Below are 15554 nucleotides of genomic sequence, written 5' to 3' on the forward strand. Positions count from 1 at the left end.
TCTTACTTGTTTTTTTTTTTAAATTAAAGTTATAGTATATTTTAGTCGTCCGATCTATTCGAAATATTTTTTATTAGTTCTTTTTCATTGGTTTTTCCATAAAATCGTATCATAATTATTGTTTTTTACACCTAAACCGGCAACAATGCCCTGAGGCACTCTTCATCTTTTTGCACCTGGTTCCTTAACTTAATTAGCAAATTAGTTTCTGATGGCTGTTCTGAGTTAATTGGGTCATAATACCCTAAAAAAAATTATTCAAACACTTGTTTTTAGCTTTTTTAAAGTTTGCGTGTTAAAGGGTTAAAGTTTTACTTAAAACTGACAGTTCATACATGTTGATTAGTCTTTGGTTTTGATTTTAAGTAATTTAATCCTTAAACTATAATTTTTATTAACGTTTAGAGGGTTTAGCAGAGTATTTAAACTTAATTGTTAGTTAGAACAATATATTTTTGAACTTTGATTCAAAACTGCTGAAATGAATTCCTGTTTAAACTATCTTAAAACGAGAGATTAAACTTACATAGATCACTTAAACCAAGAGCAATTTGCAGTTTAAAGGTAGTTTAAACTGGACAATTGTTCTTTAGTAATGGATTCCTATATTAAATTTAGAGTATGGTAATAATATTGGGTATCGAGATTCAATCGTAGGTTTTTATGTAGGTCTTTATGTGGGTTAAGTGAAGTTTCAATCTCAGCCTAAGTTAGGCTTCAATCGCATTTCATTATGTAGTCTGAAGCGAGCTTCAATCAAATATCTTTAAGTAGATAATATTGAGCTTCAATCAAATATCTTTAAGTAGACACAGTCGAGCTTCAATCGATGTTCAATCAAAGTTAAACTGCAATCAAAGGTCTTTAAATAGACAAACTGGAGTTTCAATCGAAGTTTTCATGTGTAGTCAAAGTTGAGCTTAAAATAAGGGATTTACAATAGATTTCGTATCATTTGAACGCGGGTTTTGTCTTTAATAACTTAAATGTCATTTTGAAGGGTACATATCTGTCATTTATTCCCACTTAGTTATTGAGAATTATAGTGTAAACAATAATTTTTTTTTCTTAGCTGCGAAAATGCAGAATTTTGTGACAACAAAGCGTCATATACGGGAAGTTTTTCTTTAATTTGAAAAATAGTGCCGCCGAAGCACACCGATTGCTAGCGAGAGATGGTTGGCTAGGTTTAGAAGTGGTGATTTTGACACGAAAGACAAGGAGCGCCTAGGTCAGCAACAAAAGTTTGAAGACCAAGAATAGGAGGCATTACTCTATGAAGATTGTTGTAAAACTCAACAAGAGCTTGCAAAATCAGTGGGAGCTACTCACGCAGTAATTTCAAAATGTTTGCAAGTAGCAGGATTCATTCAAAAGCAGAGATATTGGGTGTCGTACGAATTGGAACCGAGAGATCTTGAAAGACGATTTTGCATGTCCGAAATGATGCTTGACAGAACTACGCAGTGCGACAGAATCAACATTTTTTGGAAATTTCTAAACGGATGGTCCGATCGCGGCTCCATAGTAGGGTACCTTCGTCATGTAAAATTTTTCTCATTCAACGTTTCTCATTCGATTTCAAATACTTTTATATTTTTGGAAAGCGCTCGGATAGGTCTTGCTATTAATCTCTTATAATTTCCGAGTTATAGGCATTTCAAAATTGAAATTTTGCCATACCTTGGTTCGCTTTTTTAAAAATATTTTCCCATCCGATTTCAAAGACTTTTATATTTTTGGTATAAAAAATATGTCCTTTTTCGAATATGTCTCCCCTACGCCCTTCGGAATTTGACCTATTTTTTTTTTATCAAAATTTCAACTTTGGGGCCACATATTCTAAAATCCCAAAGCTCGGATTATAAAACGGAAAGCGGCTTTGAAAACCTTGATGTGTTCCCTATTTATCCCCAAAGTATTTTCCCAGCCCCTAAGTAAAGAATACCATTTTCGCCTTAATTTTTAGGATTTGCTGGATTCTCTTTGTTCTTTTAACAAGTTTTTTTTTTGGTTTAGATAAGTTAATTTTTGGCCTTACAAAAAAATTTCAATGAAAAAGTATTTAGGAAGTTTTGACTCGCCCGCTTTATAGTTCAGACCGGGCCCCGTCCGAATACTATTGGTTTCGATCGATGCAGAACGCTCCTTTTTTGAGTATAAACCCAATACTTTTACTACATAATTTTCTATAGTAATTCTGAAAAGACTCCTATCATTTGTCAGAATTTTCCATTAGCATTTTGCATAAATCTGACCAAATTTCATTGAATTTCCTACTTCAATATTCAGGAGATTATAGTTTTGTTGTCATAGACCTTTGACATAAAATAACTCCAATTCTGATCACTGAATCGAGAGAGATAGTTCACGATCAGGAAATGTCTTGTGCAGAAATTGAATTGTTTTAAATACTTGTCATCCAATTTAGGCATAATTCGAGCACCAGTAACAGTCTCTGCTTTACTAGGCTCATTTTCGATTCCCCATCTCAAAATCCGCATCAAATTGAGACACCCCAAAATATGGCAATTTTGGCAATTAAATTAAATCACTAGGGTAAGTCAAATTTTTTGCGACAATAGCGCATCGCGTTTCTTGTTCTATGGGTTATTCCAAGAAACTTTGCCGAGGAAATGAATTTCGAGCCCCCGGATTTTTCTAAGTAGGTATTTTTCCAAAAATATTGAAGAATCGAGGCAAAAGAAAATTTGATTTATTCTAGCCAAATGTTTGTGTGCTGATTTTATTTTTGAGTGCCGCCAGATGGCGCTTCCTTAATTTGTTTTGTATTTTATCGCTTTGTTTTGGGGGAAATTGTGAAATAATGAAATCCGGAGGCTCGAAATTCATTTTTGAGCAATGGTTTCTGCGATAAAGTTTCCCCTACAACTTGACCCTCATATTTCTATCATATTTTATACGAAATTTTCGAGCTGTGGCCGCCAAACTTACATAGGTCTACAATGATTTTTGTGCTGATTGAGAAGGTCCTTAGGACACTCCCTTGTGATATTCCAAGAGTAATCTGTCATCATATGTTCATACCAGCGAGCTAGGGATCTATTTCCCATCACTTTTAATTCGTGCTGAAACGTTCTCATAGTTCTTCGCAATGTGAACCAAGATTTTCAGGAAACTTGACTAAATGACTGTACAAATAGTGTACTTTTTTCAAGATTTTTACAGCTAATTAAAATGACTAAAACTAATTCTTCTTTCTTCTGATTTCCTGAGAAATTTCTCACAATGGCAACAAAAGATTTAGCCGCTGCTTCTAAATCATTCATTGATTATATGAAATCGTTGTCTTTCATTAAAATTCTTATTTGTGAGCCATTTTAGGTTTTCTATACTCAAACCTGGTAACTTTCATGAAAGAATCCGATCTGATCTTGTTTATCTAATACCTTCACTGACTTAATAAGTCTCAATTTGATGTGTAATTGAGGCAAAATGATCTTATCACAGGAAACCAAAGGCGACATTATAATATTTTGTTTTCTAATCGTTATGTTTCCCTGCCAGTCTATCTTTAACGAATGATCATGTTTTGCTCTAATGTCCCATAATCGGATGAAAACTGGAAATTTAGTGTATTGTACACTAAATATTTCTTTCTCTGAGTAGAAAAATTAAAATAATTAAGTTATTAAGAAACTTATTAAATTTTTTTTTTTAATTTTATTGAAATTTTTTTGAAAAATGTATCTTAATTTCTTAAAATTGTTCTAACAATATTAAACAAATTTACTGATGACGTTCCTTTATTTGTTCTTAACATATTTGTGGAACACTTAATAGCTTTATTTAGCTTGCTTTTTGGTGAAAATTGCTCATTTATAAAATTAGTCCAAATTAATATTAATCATACGCCACTATGGAAAATTTACGAAATTTTTAATTTTCTTTAAAACTGTTAAAGATTTTAAAATTCTGAAAAGGGATTTAGAAAGCCTTAGGTCTTTTAAGTAATTAAGAATTTAAAATGAAATTAAAACCTGCAAAATAACAAAGATGGAGGACAATGACAAAAATATTAAAAAAATATATTTTTTTGGAATTACAATTTTTGGGATAGATAACATAATTTTTGCATATTTAGTAACACGAGCGATAAATAAATGAAAATTATTTCTAAATCAGATAAATCAACTGATTAAAATGTTAGTGAGCATTAATCATACAGTAGTTTGTAGTTATTTTCTTTTCTTTGAATAAAAACCTTAATTTTTTAAAAAAAATATATAAGTTTTAGAGAATAAATAATTAAATTTCATTCTTAAACTTAAGTTAAACATTCTATACTAATTAATACTTTAAAACAAATAAATGCTTCCTTCTTATATTCCTATTTGTAAGTCCTAATCATTATAATAATCATCATTATCCTGCACTTTGTGTCTGCTACGGATAAACTTTTTCCAACATCTACTTATAACCAGCCATTGTTGTGTAAAATAATCTCAATTGTTTTTAAACTTGTGCACGTAACTTTATGAAAAACCTTAGAAAACTTTTCATTTCCTTTGAGACTGCAAAAGGGAAATATAAAAAAAATAGAATTTAATTTATGACAATATTCTTTTTTGTGTGTTCTCCTCTTAACTTCTTAACTTCTTCTATTATTTTATCTGTTATCGAAATCATAAACTCTTTGTTTCATATTAAAATGTTTTCTATTTCTTTCTATTGCAGCTTTCCGTTGGCATTGAAAACGGCAACTTGGAATCTTATAATTCTGACTTTGAACTACAATTTAGTCATCCTCTAAAGAATATTGTTGGCATGTGTCGCATTGTACACAAGCAGGGAGGCAAACAAGTTGGCAATGGTTTTATGCAATTAAAATCCAACCAACAGCAGCAGGCAAATGCTAGCAACAGCAATAATAGCAGTAATGGCTATTCGAGTAATGGCAGCCATAGTGCTGGTGGTGGCTTGAGTTTGGGAGGTGGTGGTGGTGGCATAAAGACTGCTTTGAAAACTTCCACCTCATATGGTTCATTGTCTTCAAGTGCGGCTGCTTCGTATCAGCAGCAACAACAGCAGCAGCAATATCAAAATGGCCAGCCAGATGATCAAAATGCGGTGCCCAATAATTTTATGGAATTTACCGGTCCCCTAACGGGTCTGGTGTATTTGATGAAAGAGCCCAAAGATCCTTTATTGCATATTTATCTGTTTGAGTGTGAGGCGGTGGAAGAGGTAAGAATTTTTATTTGCTGTATTTAAACAAAATATATTTAAACATGTTTATGCATGCATAGTCATGTTTCTCAAAAAAAAATTTACATGTCCCTGAAATCTTTTGAATTTTTTCTGATTTTTTTTTAACAAAAGTCTAAAGACTTTTGTTTAGAAACATGCAATATAAAGTTGTTTAAGGTATTAGAAATATTTTAGACATATTGAGGCCAATGTTTGTTGAGACAGAAAAAAACATGAAATAAACTACACCATTTCCGTTAACAGTTTTCTGAAAAATTAAGCAAAATTTAAAAAGAAAAAAGTCTAACCAAGAAGTGGAAATGAGGTTGAAGTTCTTATGTTTGGATCAGAAATTTCTTTGTAAGTCTTTAAAATTTTCTTTTGGAAATACTGTAGTGTAGGTTGGTCAACATTGTCTATTTGTATTTTGCCACTATGTTTGTGTATCTAAAACTCAATAAAGTTGTTCAAGAAAGGATTATTTGAAAATGTTCTTTTAAATAAACATAGGAAAACACCTAAAATGTTTTCTCAGCAGGCTGACTCAAAATCGTACACCCACAATCGTTAACCTTCAGAATATATGGGATACAAATAGACATATCAATATATAAAATGTTTCCTTTACATTTGCATGAACAAATAAATATTTATTTAGATTTAAGTATGAGTTATTCAACAGCATTTTAACGTCTTTGTAAATAGTACATTTAAGTGAGAAAATTAAACTTGAAAGATAAGAAAATTAACTAAAATTTCAGTGCAAAACCCAAAATAGTCAAGATTGCCGCATTTGGGGTTCAGAGGGTATGTCAATACGTTCTCGACTTTTTGAATTTCCCGGATATTTACTGAAGGGGCAATACTGATCCTCTGAAAGGGCAAACAGATCCTCAGACTACCATGAGGTAATCATGGGACTTGAGGAAAAATTGGAAAAAAATATTTTTTTCGAAAAAAAATCTGTAATAAAGGCTAAGCTTGATAAACGCTATGTGAATTCTGCACCATCAATTTCAATGGTAGAAAAATGGTTTACTGAATTTCGTTGTGGCAGTACAAGCACAGAAGATGCCGAACGTTCTCTCTACACCTGAAACAATTGAAAAAAATCACGATATCAAGCCCTTAGCGCCAAATTATCGTAAGCGATATTTTCAAATTTTTTTTTATTGCAAAAATTAAAATTTTATGGACCTACCGATGTTTTAGCGTTCTTCAAAATTCGCTTCAAAATTATAGGGGGTAAGATTATATCGTAAGCCAATGTTTACATTTTACAGTAAACGAATTTTATCGTAAGCGACACACAGTGGTATAGAAAAAAAAACAGGGAAATAAATCTGTAACTTCTAAACGGTTAGATTGGTTTGAATGAAATTTCACATGCGCAAAGAAGAAGTGTTGTCGAGTTTAAGTTTTGAACGTGGACCTCATAGGTCCACCAGGGGCGCAACTAAGGGTCCTTACAGTAGGACATGTTTGTTATATTTTTAAAATGATCCTTTTTCTTCGTTTGAGTTCCGATTTCAAAAAAAATTACACATATAGAATCTTCTCATCGAGCACTTCAAAAAACCAAGTCGTATCTATTATATCTTAATATCAATTATATCTTAAGCTTAGGAGATATTCGCATTTGAATTTATATTTTCAACATTTTTACCCACCCTACTCCAGTTTTTTGATAACAGCGTATCCAAATATTTCCCGATTTTCTCAAGTTCTCCTCTGTTGGACTAACAACACATGTATTTCTCAAACAGAAAAAGAATTGTTTAAAAGTAATGACTAAGTCCAAAGTTATATGCATTTGAATAAAAAAAAATTAAAAATGGCGATTTTTCGCTAATTTTTTGGCAAAAAATAAATTTTTTTCTTTTTAAGTTATCACAAAAAATTTCTAAGAGGATGTATAAGGAATTTATACTTTCTAAAGGCTAAGTTTTCATAAAATATTTTAAATGAAAAAAAAAATAAAAATTTTTGTTACCGAGGGGACCAGGTCCATTCAAAAAACAACTATTTTTTATGTAAAATTAAACTTTAGGGCAAAAATTCTCAAATCGCATATTCGATATCAAAATATAGTAACCGATTTTAGCTGGCCCAATATGTTTCTAATTATTTGTTAAAGGGTTCCCATAACCCCGACTCTGGTATGGATATTATAGCCAAAAAAATTAAAAATCCCATTTTTGGAATTTTTCAATACTTTTTTGGGAATTGCGGGATTGCTGATAATAAATTTTAAAATTCGTTTTTATTTTTCCATTTTAAATAGAAAAATCTACATAACTGTGAAATTTCATTAAAAACTATTCATAAATAAAAATTTAATTTCAATTCGAAAAATGTGTATCTATGCAAAAATTCAATAAAAAAAAATTTTTGTCATATTTTTCAATAAAGCATTCCATGAATTTTTAATTGTCAAAAGTTATAAATATTTTTGAAAAATAGACAAATAGCTTGAACGAAATTATATTATATCGCATCATAACATTTTTAATTCTATGTATAAATTTCAAAATAATCGAAAAAACTTTCTCCTGTAAAATTTTTGTTTTGTCGCTTACGATAATTTGGCGCTAAGGGCTCGATATGTTGTTCGCCGATCGGAGATTGAAAATGCGAGGGATTGTGGAAGCCATAGGCATCTCTCATGGCTCAGTGGTTTCAATTCTTAATGATTATTTGGGTAACAGTAAGCTTTCCGAAAGATGGCTGCCGTCTTTGCTCACAATCGGTTGAACAAATGTGCAGTTTCCATGGAAAAAATCCATGAATTCGGCTACGAAATGCTCCTTTTCTCCGGATTTGGCCCCCAGTGACAATTTCTTGATTCCAAACCTGAAGAAATGTCTAGGCGGAAAAAGATTTGACTCCAATGATGAAATCATCTCACTAACAAATAACTACACACAGTTACTAAAGTATACGTACGATCGACTTTTTGGACCTTTTTTAAAAATCTATTGTGCTGTTTTTCTATAGCGAACGAGTACTTTTAGTGGAAATTTTACATGTATTTTGTTATTGTAACAAAAACAAAATACATGTAAAACGTCCACTCAAAGCACTCGTTCGCTATAGAAAAACAGCACATATATATATAAAAATACAAGGCCTGACTTATTCATTCACTCACTCACTCATGACTGATAAGTCAGTGAATAAGTGAGTGAAGGAATGAGTTAGGCCTTGTATTTTTAAATATATAGATTTTTTCAAAAAGGCCCAAAAAGTCGATCGTACGTATAATTTAGTAACTGTGTGTATTTGGATGACCTCGACAAATTTTATTTTTTGGAAGGGTTGAATAAATTGGAGAAACGTGGGACAAAGTTTATAGAGCTCAAAGGAGAAATAATTTTGTAGCCAAAAACCTTGACCAACCTTGTACCCTACGCCCCGTGAAATAATTCAATTACTGCAATATGAGGTATTTCCTATGATTCAATAAAAAATACAGAATAAACTTTCTTTTGATCGAAATATTAAATATTCCCATTATTTATGGAAAACGATTTCATTCAAGTCGATGTCACGTCAGGCTTCGCAGTAGCTTATCCTGTCTGTCCAATTTCTCAAGACTTTAGTGAAGATTTTTGGTTTTATCTCACGATTGTCTTGGACGATATTGGCCTTAAGGTTGTGAATGGTTTCTGGATTAATCGCATCGGTCTAAAGAAGTCATATCGCAGCTCCGAGACGGCCAATTATCGAACTTAATGGGCATTAGATCGTTTGTTTGATGAGCTGTGTTCCCGCAGAAACCAACGATTATCGAAGATTATATCTTCCATTTCAGCCCATAAAAATTCCATAATCATGACTCTGTAGCGTTCGCCATTGACCGAAATGGTATTTTCAGCAGTTGTCCACTAGCAAGTCGGTATCTCGAATACAAATTGGCGCACAGCACTTGCAGTGGATGCTTCATTTCGGCCAGAACTTATTTTCAATAAAAACTCACGGTTTGGGCAACACAGCACGTACTTACATTGAAACTGATGGAACACATCATTGGCTTGATTCATTCTTGGCCCCAAAAAGCATCGTTCAAGCAGCATTTCGGACATGCAACATCATCTTTCAAGGACTTTCTCGTCTTGATTTCCCAATTTCCCTGTTTTGGATGAATCCTGCTGCTCCCAAACATTTTGAAATTGCTTATTAAGTAGATCCCAATGCTTTTGGAAGCTCTTGTTGAGTTTTACAATAATATTCATGAAGTAATGCCTCAAATTCAAACTTTTTTTGCTGGTCTGGGCGATCTTTGGTGAGCAATCACTCAGCGGCACTTAGAATAAAATTAAAGAAGTAGTAAGTCATACTCCAATATCTTTTGGGGAGTTAGCTGGAATAGTCTTCACGTCAGGGAACAAGAGAAATATCGGCCTGTATGATTATCCCAAGATTCAACTCGATAAGTTTTCTATGCACTAAGTAGTATAATGCTTCTCACAGACATATTCAAAGCTGTTGTAGGTATTTAAAAATCTCCATTAATATTCCACTTGCTGTATTAGTATAAAGATGAGATCTAATTGAGTCCGGAAGATCATATATAAGTAATCGCCACCTACTTTATGTCGAATTTACGGAGTGCTCAATAAAAATCCAGCTAAAAGCGTGACCGCATCTTTGAGCATCTGATGTGTTGGTGTCTGCAAACGTATGATGATCTTTCTTCTTCATTTGGAAGACAAGTCAAACTCTGGACCACAATTTGTTAACTCTTGTATTTAGGTTTCTCAACAAATAACTCACTAAATTACGATCCTATCATTATTCTACGTCTGGTCGTAGAGTAGCTAAACTGTAAATCACAACTTGTCAACTCTTGAATTTAAGTGGTGGATCTCAAAGTTGTGGTTTCAAAAGCTATTTGGCTAGGAGATCCTAAAATTCTTCAGATTGTTATCTGAGAGTCTCGTTGTTTGACCTGGGAACTGCAAATAATGCTGTGTTTTGGAGCACACTAGAAGGTTTAGGATGATCATTGGAGTTAGTTGGTTAATACATTCTCCGAATTCATGTAAGTATGTTTTCTTTTGGTACCCGTTTAAGTTTCCAAGGGGCATGGCCTACTCGTCGCAATAGAGAAAACTCAGCGTCATCTCTGACAACCTAAAGTTTCACACCAGGAAAATTATTTGGACAATCCTGAAACTAGTACAACAACAACTATCTAAGATCCCAGCCATGGGGAAGATATCCTGTTGGACTAGTGTAATAAAGACATTGTAGAGCTTCAACTAGATGTCCCTCTGATCGGAACATAATACCCTGTACTTCAAGATATTAGTTACTTGTATACCAGAACGGGTCAATAAGTCCGTAACTTTTTGAATGAAACACAGTTTTTTGGATAAAAATTCATTTTATTTTTCAACATAATCTCCTTTGAGCTCAATAAACTTTTTCCAACGTTTCTCTAATTTGTTTATCCCTTCCAAAAAATAAGATTTTTTGAGGTCATCAAAATAGGTATTTGTTTGTGAAATGACTTCATCGTTAGGAAACAATAAATAGTCACTCGAGTCTAAATCAGAAGAATTGGATGGAAGAGGAAGCAATTCGTAGCCTAGTTCATGGATTTTTGCCATGGAAACTACACATATCTGCACTCGATTATGAGCTAACGCGGCAGCCATTTTGCAGAAAGCTTCTTCGTACCCAAATGATCATTCAAAATTGAAACAACTGAGCTATGAGAGATGCATATGGGTTTCACAATTTCTCAGACTTTCAATTTCGAACAACATCATATCGTGAATTTTGTTGGGTATAGGGACCTTAACTGGACATCCAGAACGTTCGGTATCTTCCGTGATTGTACCATTTGAAATTGATGGTGCAGAGTTTACATATTATTTATCAAGCTTAGCCTTGGTATAATTGTTAATGCGCACCCGAAATTCAGTTTTTATCTCAAAAATCGTTACTTGAAACCCATTTATTGCAATTCTATTGCAAATTACTTAATTTTAGAGTCCGACAAAAATTGGCAGAATACCGAAACCGAAACTTTTTTTAAAGAAAAACATTGATTGTTTTTCAAAAATTTTGTTTTCGAAATTGTTTTCTAATTTTTTTTAAATTTTTTTAAAATTTTTTTTAAAATTTTTCTAAAATTTTTTTTCAATTTTTTTTTTTTTGGAAAAAAAATTTATGACAAAAAAAATTTTTTGATGAAAAAAAAATTCGGGTCAAAAAATATTTTTCCCGATTTTGACCCATTGTAGGTCCAACTTACTATAGACTTATTTACATCGTTGCAATGGACTTTGAAATATCTATCATTAGATATCCATATTGTCTATATTAATGACTTAGTAATCCAGATATAGATCAAAAATAGGTCAAAAATGGAGGTTGTCCCGGTTTTTTGCTCATATCTCCGTGATTTATGGACCGATTTTGCTGATTTTAAATAGCAAACTTCTCGAAAGCATGTTTGACAGAATTATTGAAGGTTTGGATCCCGAAGATATATGGGGTCTTCAGAAAATTGATTTCAACAGACAGACAGACAGACAGACGGACATGGCTTAATCGACTCCGCTATCTATAAGGATCCAGAATATATATACTTTATAGGGTCGGAAATGAAAAATGTAGAAATTACAAACGGAATGACAAACTTATATATACCCTTCTCACGAAGGTGAAGGGTATAAAAATAAATTCATTTTCAAATTAATAGCGCACTTCATTTCGTATAATACTGATTAATGATGATTTTTTGGCTGAAAATTAGGTTCAAATTCGTTTTTGGCCTCTAAAAAAAAACAATTTCAGTCGGACTCTACTTAATTTGCCTCCATAATTAATTCATAGAGCTCTCCCTAAAAGCAACACAAATGACAATGACTCTTCTCCACAACCACAACTTCATATTACTTTTCAAAAAATTTTTAATAAATTTCCGCATTTTTTGAGGTTTTCCTAGATGTTCACATTGTTAACAAAAATAAATAATATAAATCATACGTTGTGTGGTGCTCCAATTAAAAACCACTTAAATGTTCATCATACGCCATGTGGTGCAAGCACAAATTTTACCAACATCATAATTATTAAATGAGAAAAAAGGCTTGAATTTTATTATTTAATGAAACTGTAAGTTGGTTGCTTGGTAGTTGGGTATATTTAAAAATACGACAATAATTTCTTGTCATTTTAATTTGAGGGAAAATATTTTAATTAGAATTTAAAAGGCTAAGCTTTTGTGTAAGGAAAACTAAAATAAATATTTTTGTAGGTAGATGATGGTAGGAAAGACATACATACATAGTTATTAAAGAAACCAACGAAGTAAAAATACATTTTTCTGGCACAATAACCTGTTCAGCAGTGTTTAAGGAAAGATATCAGTAATTTGGAGCAAAGATTTTAAAATAAATTTCTTTATAGACAGAAGGTTTTAGAGCCTTATTTTATTAAGGGAACTTGCTCAGTTGGTTATTGACAGACCACTTGGGAAGCCTTGTTATTTTGTTCTAAAGAGTAGACTAGCTTTTAAATTAGTTAGAAATTTTAACATTTTGCTTTTAAGGGAAACCTAAAGAAAACAGTAAAAGCAAGTTCTTCAAATCACGAGCCCAAATCTAACTAATTTCAGTCCTTTTTGTTGCCAGCCTTTAAATTGCTGTTAAAAGTAGAAAAGCAAATTCTTTAAACGGACTAGATTGAGTTTTTTTTTTGTAAAAGATAAAAATATGATTGCTGTAAATATTTATTACAATTCATGTGAAATATATAACAACAGCAACTACGAGTACATACATACTACAGTTTATTTCATTGGGGAGAACAACATAAAACAGCCCTCAAAATGCCAGGCAAAATTAAATCTTCTTTTCTTTCCATTTTAAACCATAAAAAAGGGGGTTTGGGGTTTGAGGTAGTGAGAGCTGAATAGCAAGTAACGTCTGTTGTTGACAGGCAACAATGAGGAAGAATGAAACAAAACAGAGAGAGTGAGTGGAAAAAAAACTAATCGAGTGTCAGAAGGATTTCAAAATATATGACATACCAATGAACACTAACAAGTTGAAAAGAACTCACACATACGCAGAAATATAATACAGTAAGAAAACCCAGCAGATTTAAAGGTGGCAGGGTGGGTGTTAGAACTAGAAATACAAAATAATATATATTTTTTGGTTTTTTTAAGAAGTTAAGAATGAAATGTAGTTAATTTAATAATAATTTTGAAAAAAGTACTATTTTCAAAAAGTACTTTTTTATTTTTTAGTGTTAAAAAAGTACTTTTCTGAGTTTTTTTTTACAGAAGTTATGAATTTCATTAAAATATTGAAAAATTTAATATAATTTTTGAAATGTAGCTAATTTAATTAGAAAAAAGTACTATTTTCAAAAAGTACTTTTTTATTTTTTAGTGCTAATAAAGCACTTTTTTGTTGTTTTTTTACAGAAGTTAAGAATTTCATTAAAATAGTGAACAATTTAATATAATTCTTGAAATGTAATGAATTTAATACTATTTTTGAAAAAAGTACTATTTTCAAAAGGTACTTTTTTTTATTATTTTTAGTTTTTTAATTCATATTTTTCGAAGAATGTAGAAAATGCAATGATAAGAACAATTTCGAGCAAAACTACTTTTTACAATAGTACCAGAAACATCCGAAAAAGTACTTTTTTGTTTTTAAAGAAGAAGTTCAGAATTTCATTAAAATAGTGAACAATTTAATATAATTCTTGAAATGTAGTTAATTTAATAAGAGCTTAGAAAAAAGGACTATTTTCAAAAAGTACTTTTTTGTTGTTTTTTCTTACAGAATAGTGAAAATTTTAATAATAATTTTATGAATGTAGTTTATTTATTTTCAAAAAGTACTTTTTTTATATTTTAGAGCTAAAAAATCACTTTTTTTTACAGAAGTTAAGAATTTGATTAAAATAGTGAACAATTTAATATAATTCTTGAAATGTAGTTAATTTAATAAAAGTTTGGAAAAAAGTACTATTTAAAAAAAGCACTTTTTTATTATTTTTAGTTTTTTAATTCATATTTTTCGAACAATATCAACAAAAAGTACTTTTTACAATTGTACCGCAAATACCAAAGTAAGTACTTTTTTGTTTTTAAAGAAGTTAAGAATTTCATTAAAATAGTGAAAAATACTTTGGAAAAAAGTACTATTTTCAAAAAGTACTTTTTTATTATTTTTCGTTTTTTATGTAATTCACAATTTCGAGAAAAACTACTTTTTACAATAGTACCACTATTTTCAAAAAGTACTTTTTTATTATTTTTAGTTTTCTAATACATGTTTTTAAAATATTATAGAAAATGCATTAATATGTACAATTTCGAGAAAAGTACTTTTTACAACTGTACCACAAACATTAAAAAAAAAGTAATTTTTTGTTTTTAATTTTTCACTGATACACATAATTCACCAATAAACAATGATAAACGTTTTGAAATAGAACTATGTATTTAGAAAAAAGTACTTGTTATTTTTCAAGATTTGTGATATATATTCGAGAAAAAGTGAATTTTTGAAAAAGTACCACATAAACCTTAAGTACTTTTTTTATATTTTCACAAAAGTTCACAAATTACAGTATAATATAGAAAAATGTACCATAAATGCAAAAATAAGAGTTTGGAAAAAGGACTTTTTAAAAAAAGGAATTTTTAATTTTTTGATTTAAATTTTTTTTTATACATACATATTTTTTGAAGACTATTAAATATTAACTTTTAAAGATTTTAACATCATATTCATATATAAATATTTGTTCTATTTTGTTTACATTTATTGATACCTATAATATTTATGAAAAAATAAATAAATTGGAGCCTAGTATGTATTACATAGGCTGAAACCATGCGCTGTCACTTGACTTCTTTCTGCACTAAACATGGAATTCACAGCTTTGCTTCACCGTAATAGGGGGCAGTATTTATTTTTATTTTTTTGCATTAAACAATTAAACAATACTTTTACAAAAACAGCAATCGTCCAATAACTCAATTTTTGATTTTTTGTTGCTTGACTGGTTTTTGAAATAAACGATTCAATTATAATATACTCAATTTTATGTACATCAAACAAATTTTATGAAAATGAGCTAATTCACTTAATTGTGAATAAATTCGAAAAGAATTAATAGATTTTTATGATCGATATCTAATTTTGTTCCTTTAAGATAAATCAATAAATCTGAACAATTTCTGACGTTTTCAATTTTTCATGATTTTTTAAAACAAAAAAAAATTGTTATTTTCTTTTAAAAAATATATTTTTTGGTTCAATTTGTTATTATAACTCCGAAACTACTGATCTGATTGAAAT

The 15554-nt window shown here is 30.6% G+C and overlaps 1 protein-coding gene across 2 annotated transcripts in view; it reads left to right on the top strand.

The window, feature by feature from the left end:
• plx (PTB_TBC1D1_like and TBC domain-containing protein plx) overlaps positions 1-15554 on the top strand; it is a 135979-nt gene that overhangs the window by 42825 nt on the left and 77600 nt on the right. For both annotated transcript variants that reach the window (XM_065501492.1, XM_065501568.1), the window contains exon 2: positions 4699-5208. In XM_065501492.1, the coding sequence (XP_065357564.1) occupies positions 4699-5208 (510 nt within the window). The remainder of the gene's footprint in view (positions 1-4698; positions 5209-15554) is intronic.

Source organism: Calliphora vicina, chromosome 1 (assembly GCF_958450345.1).
Source record: "Calliphora vicina chromosome 1, idCalVici1.1, whole genome shotgun sequence".
NCBI lineage: Eukaryota > Metazoa > Arthropoda > Insecta > Diptera > Calliphoridae > Calliphora > Calliphora vicina.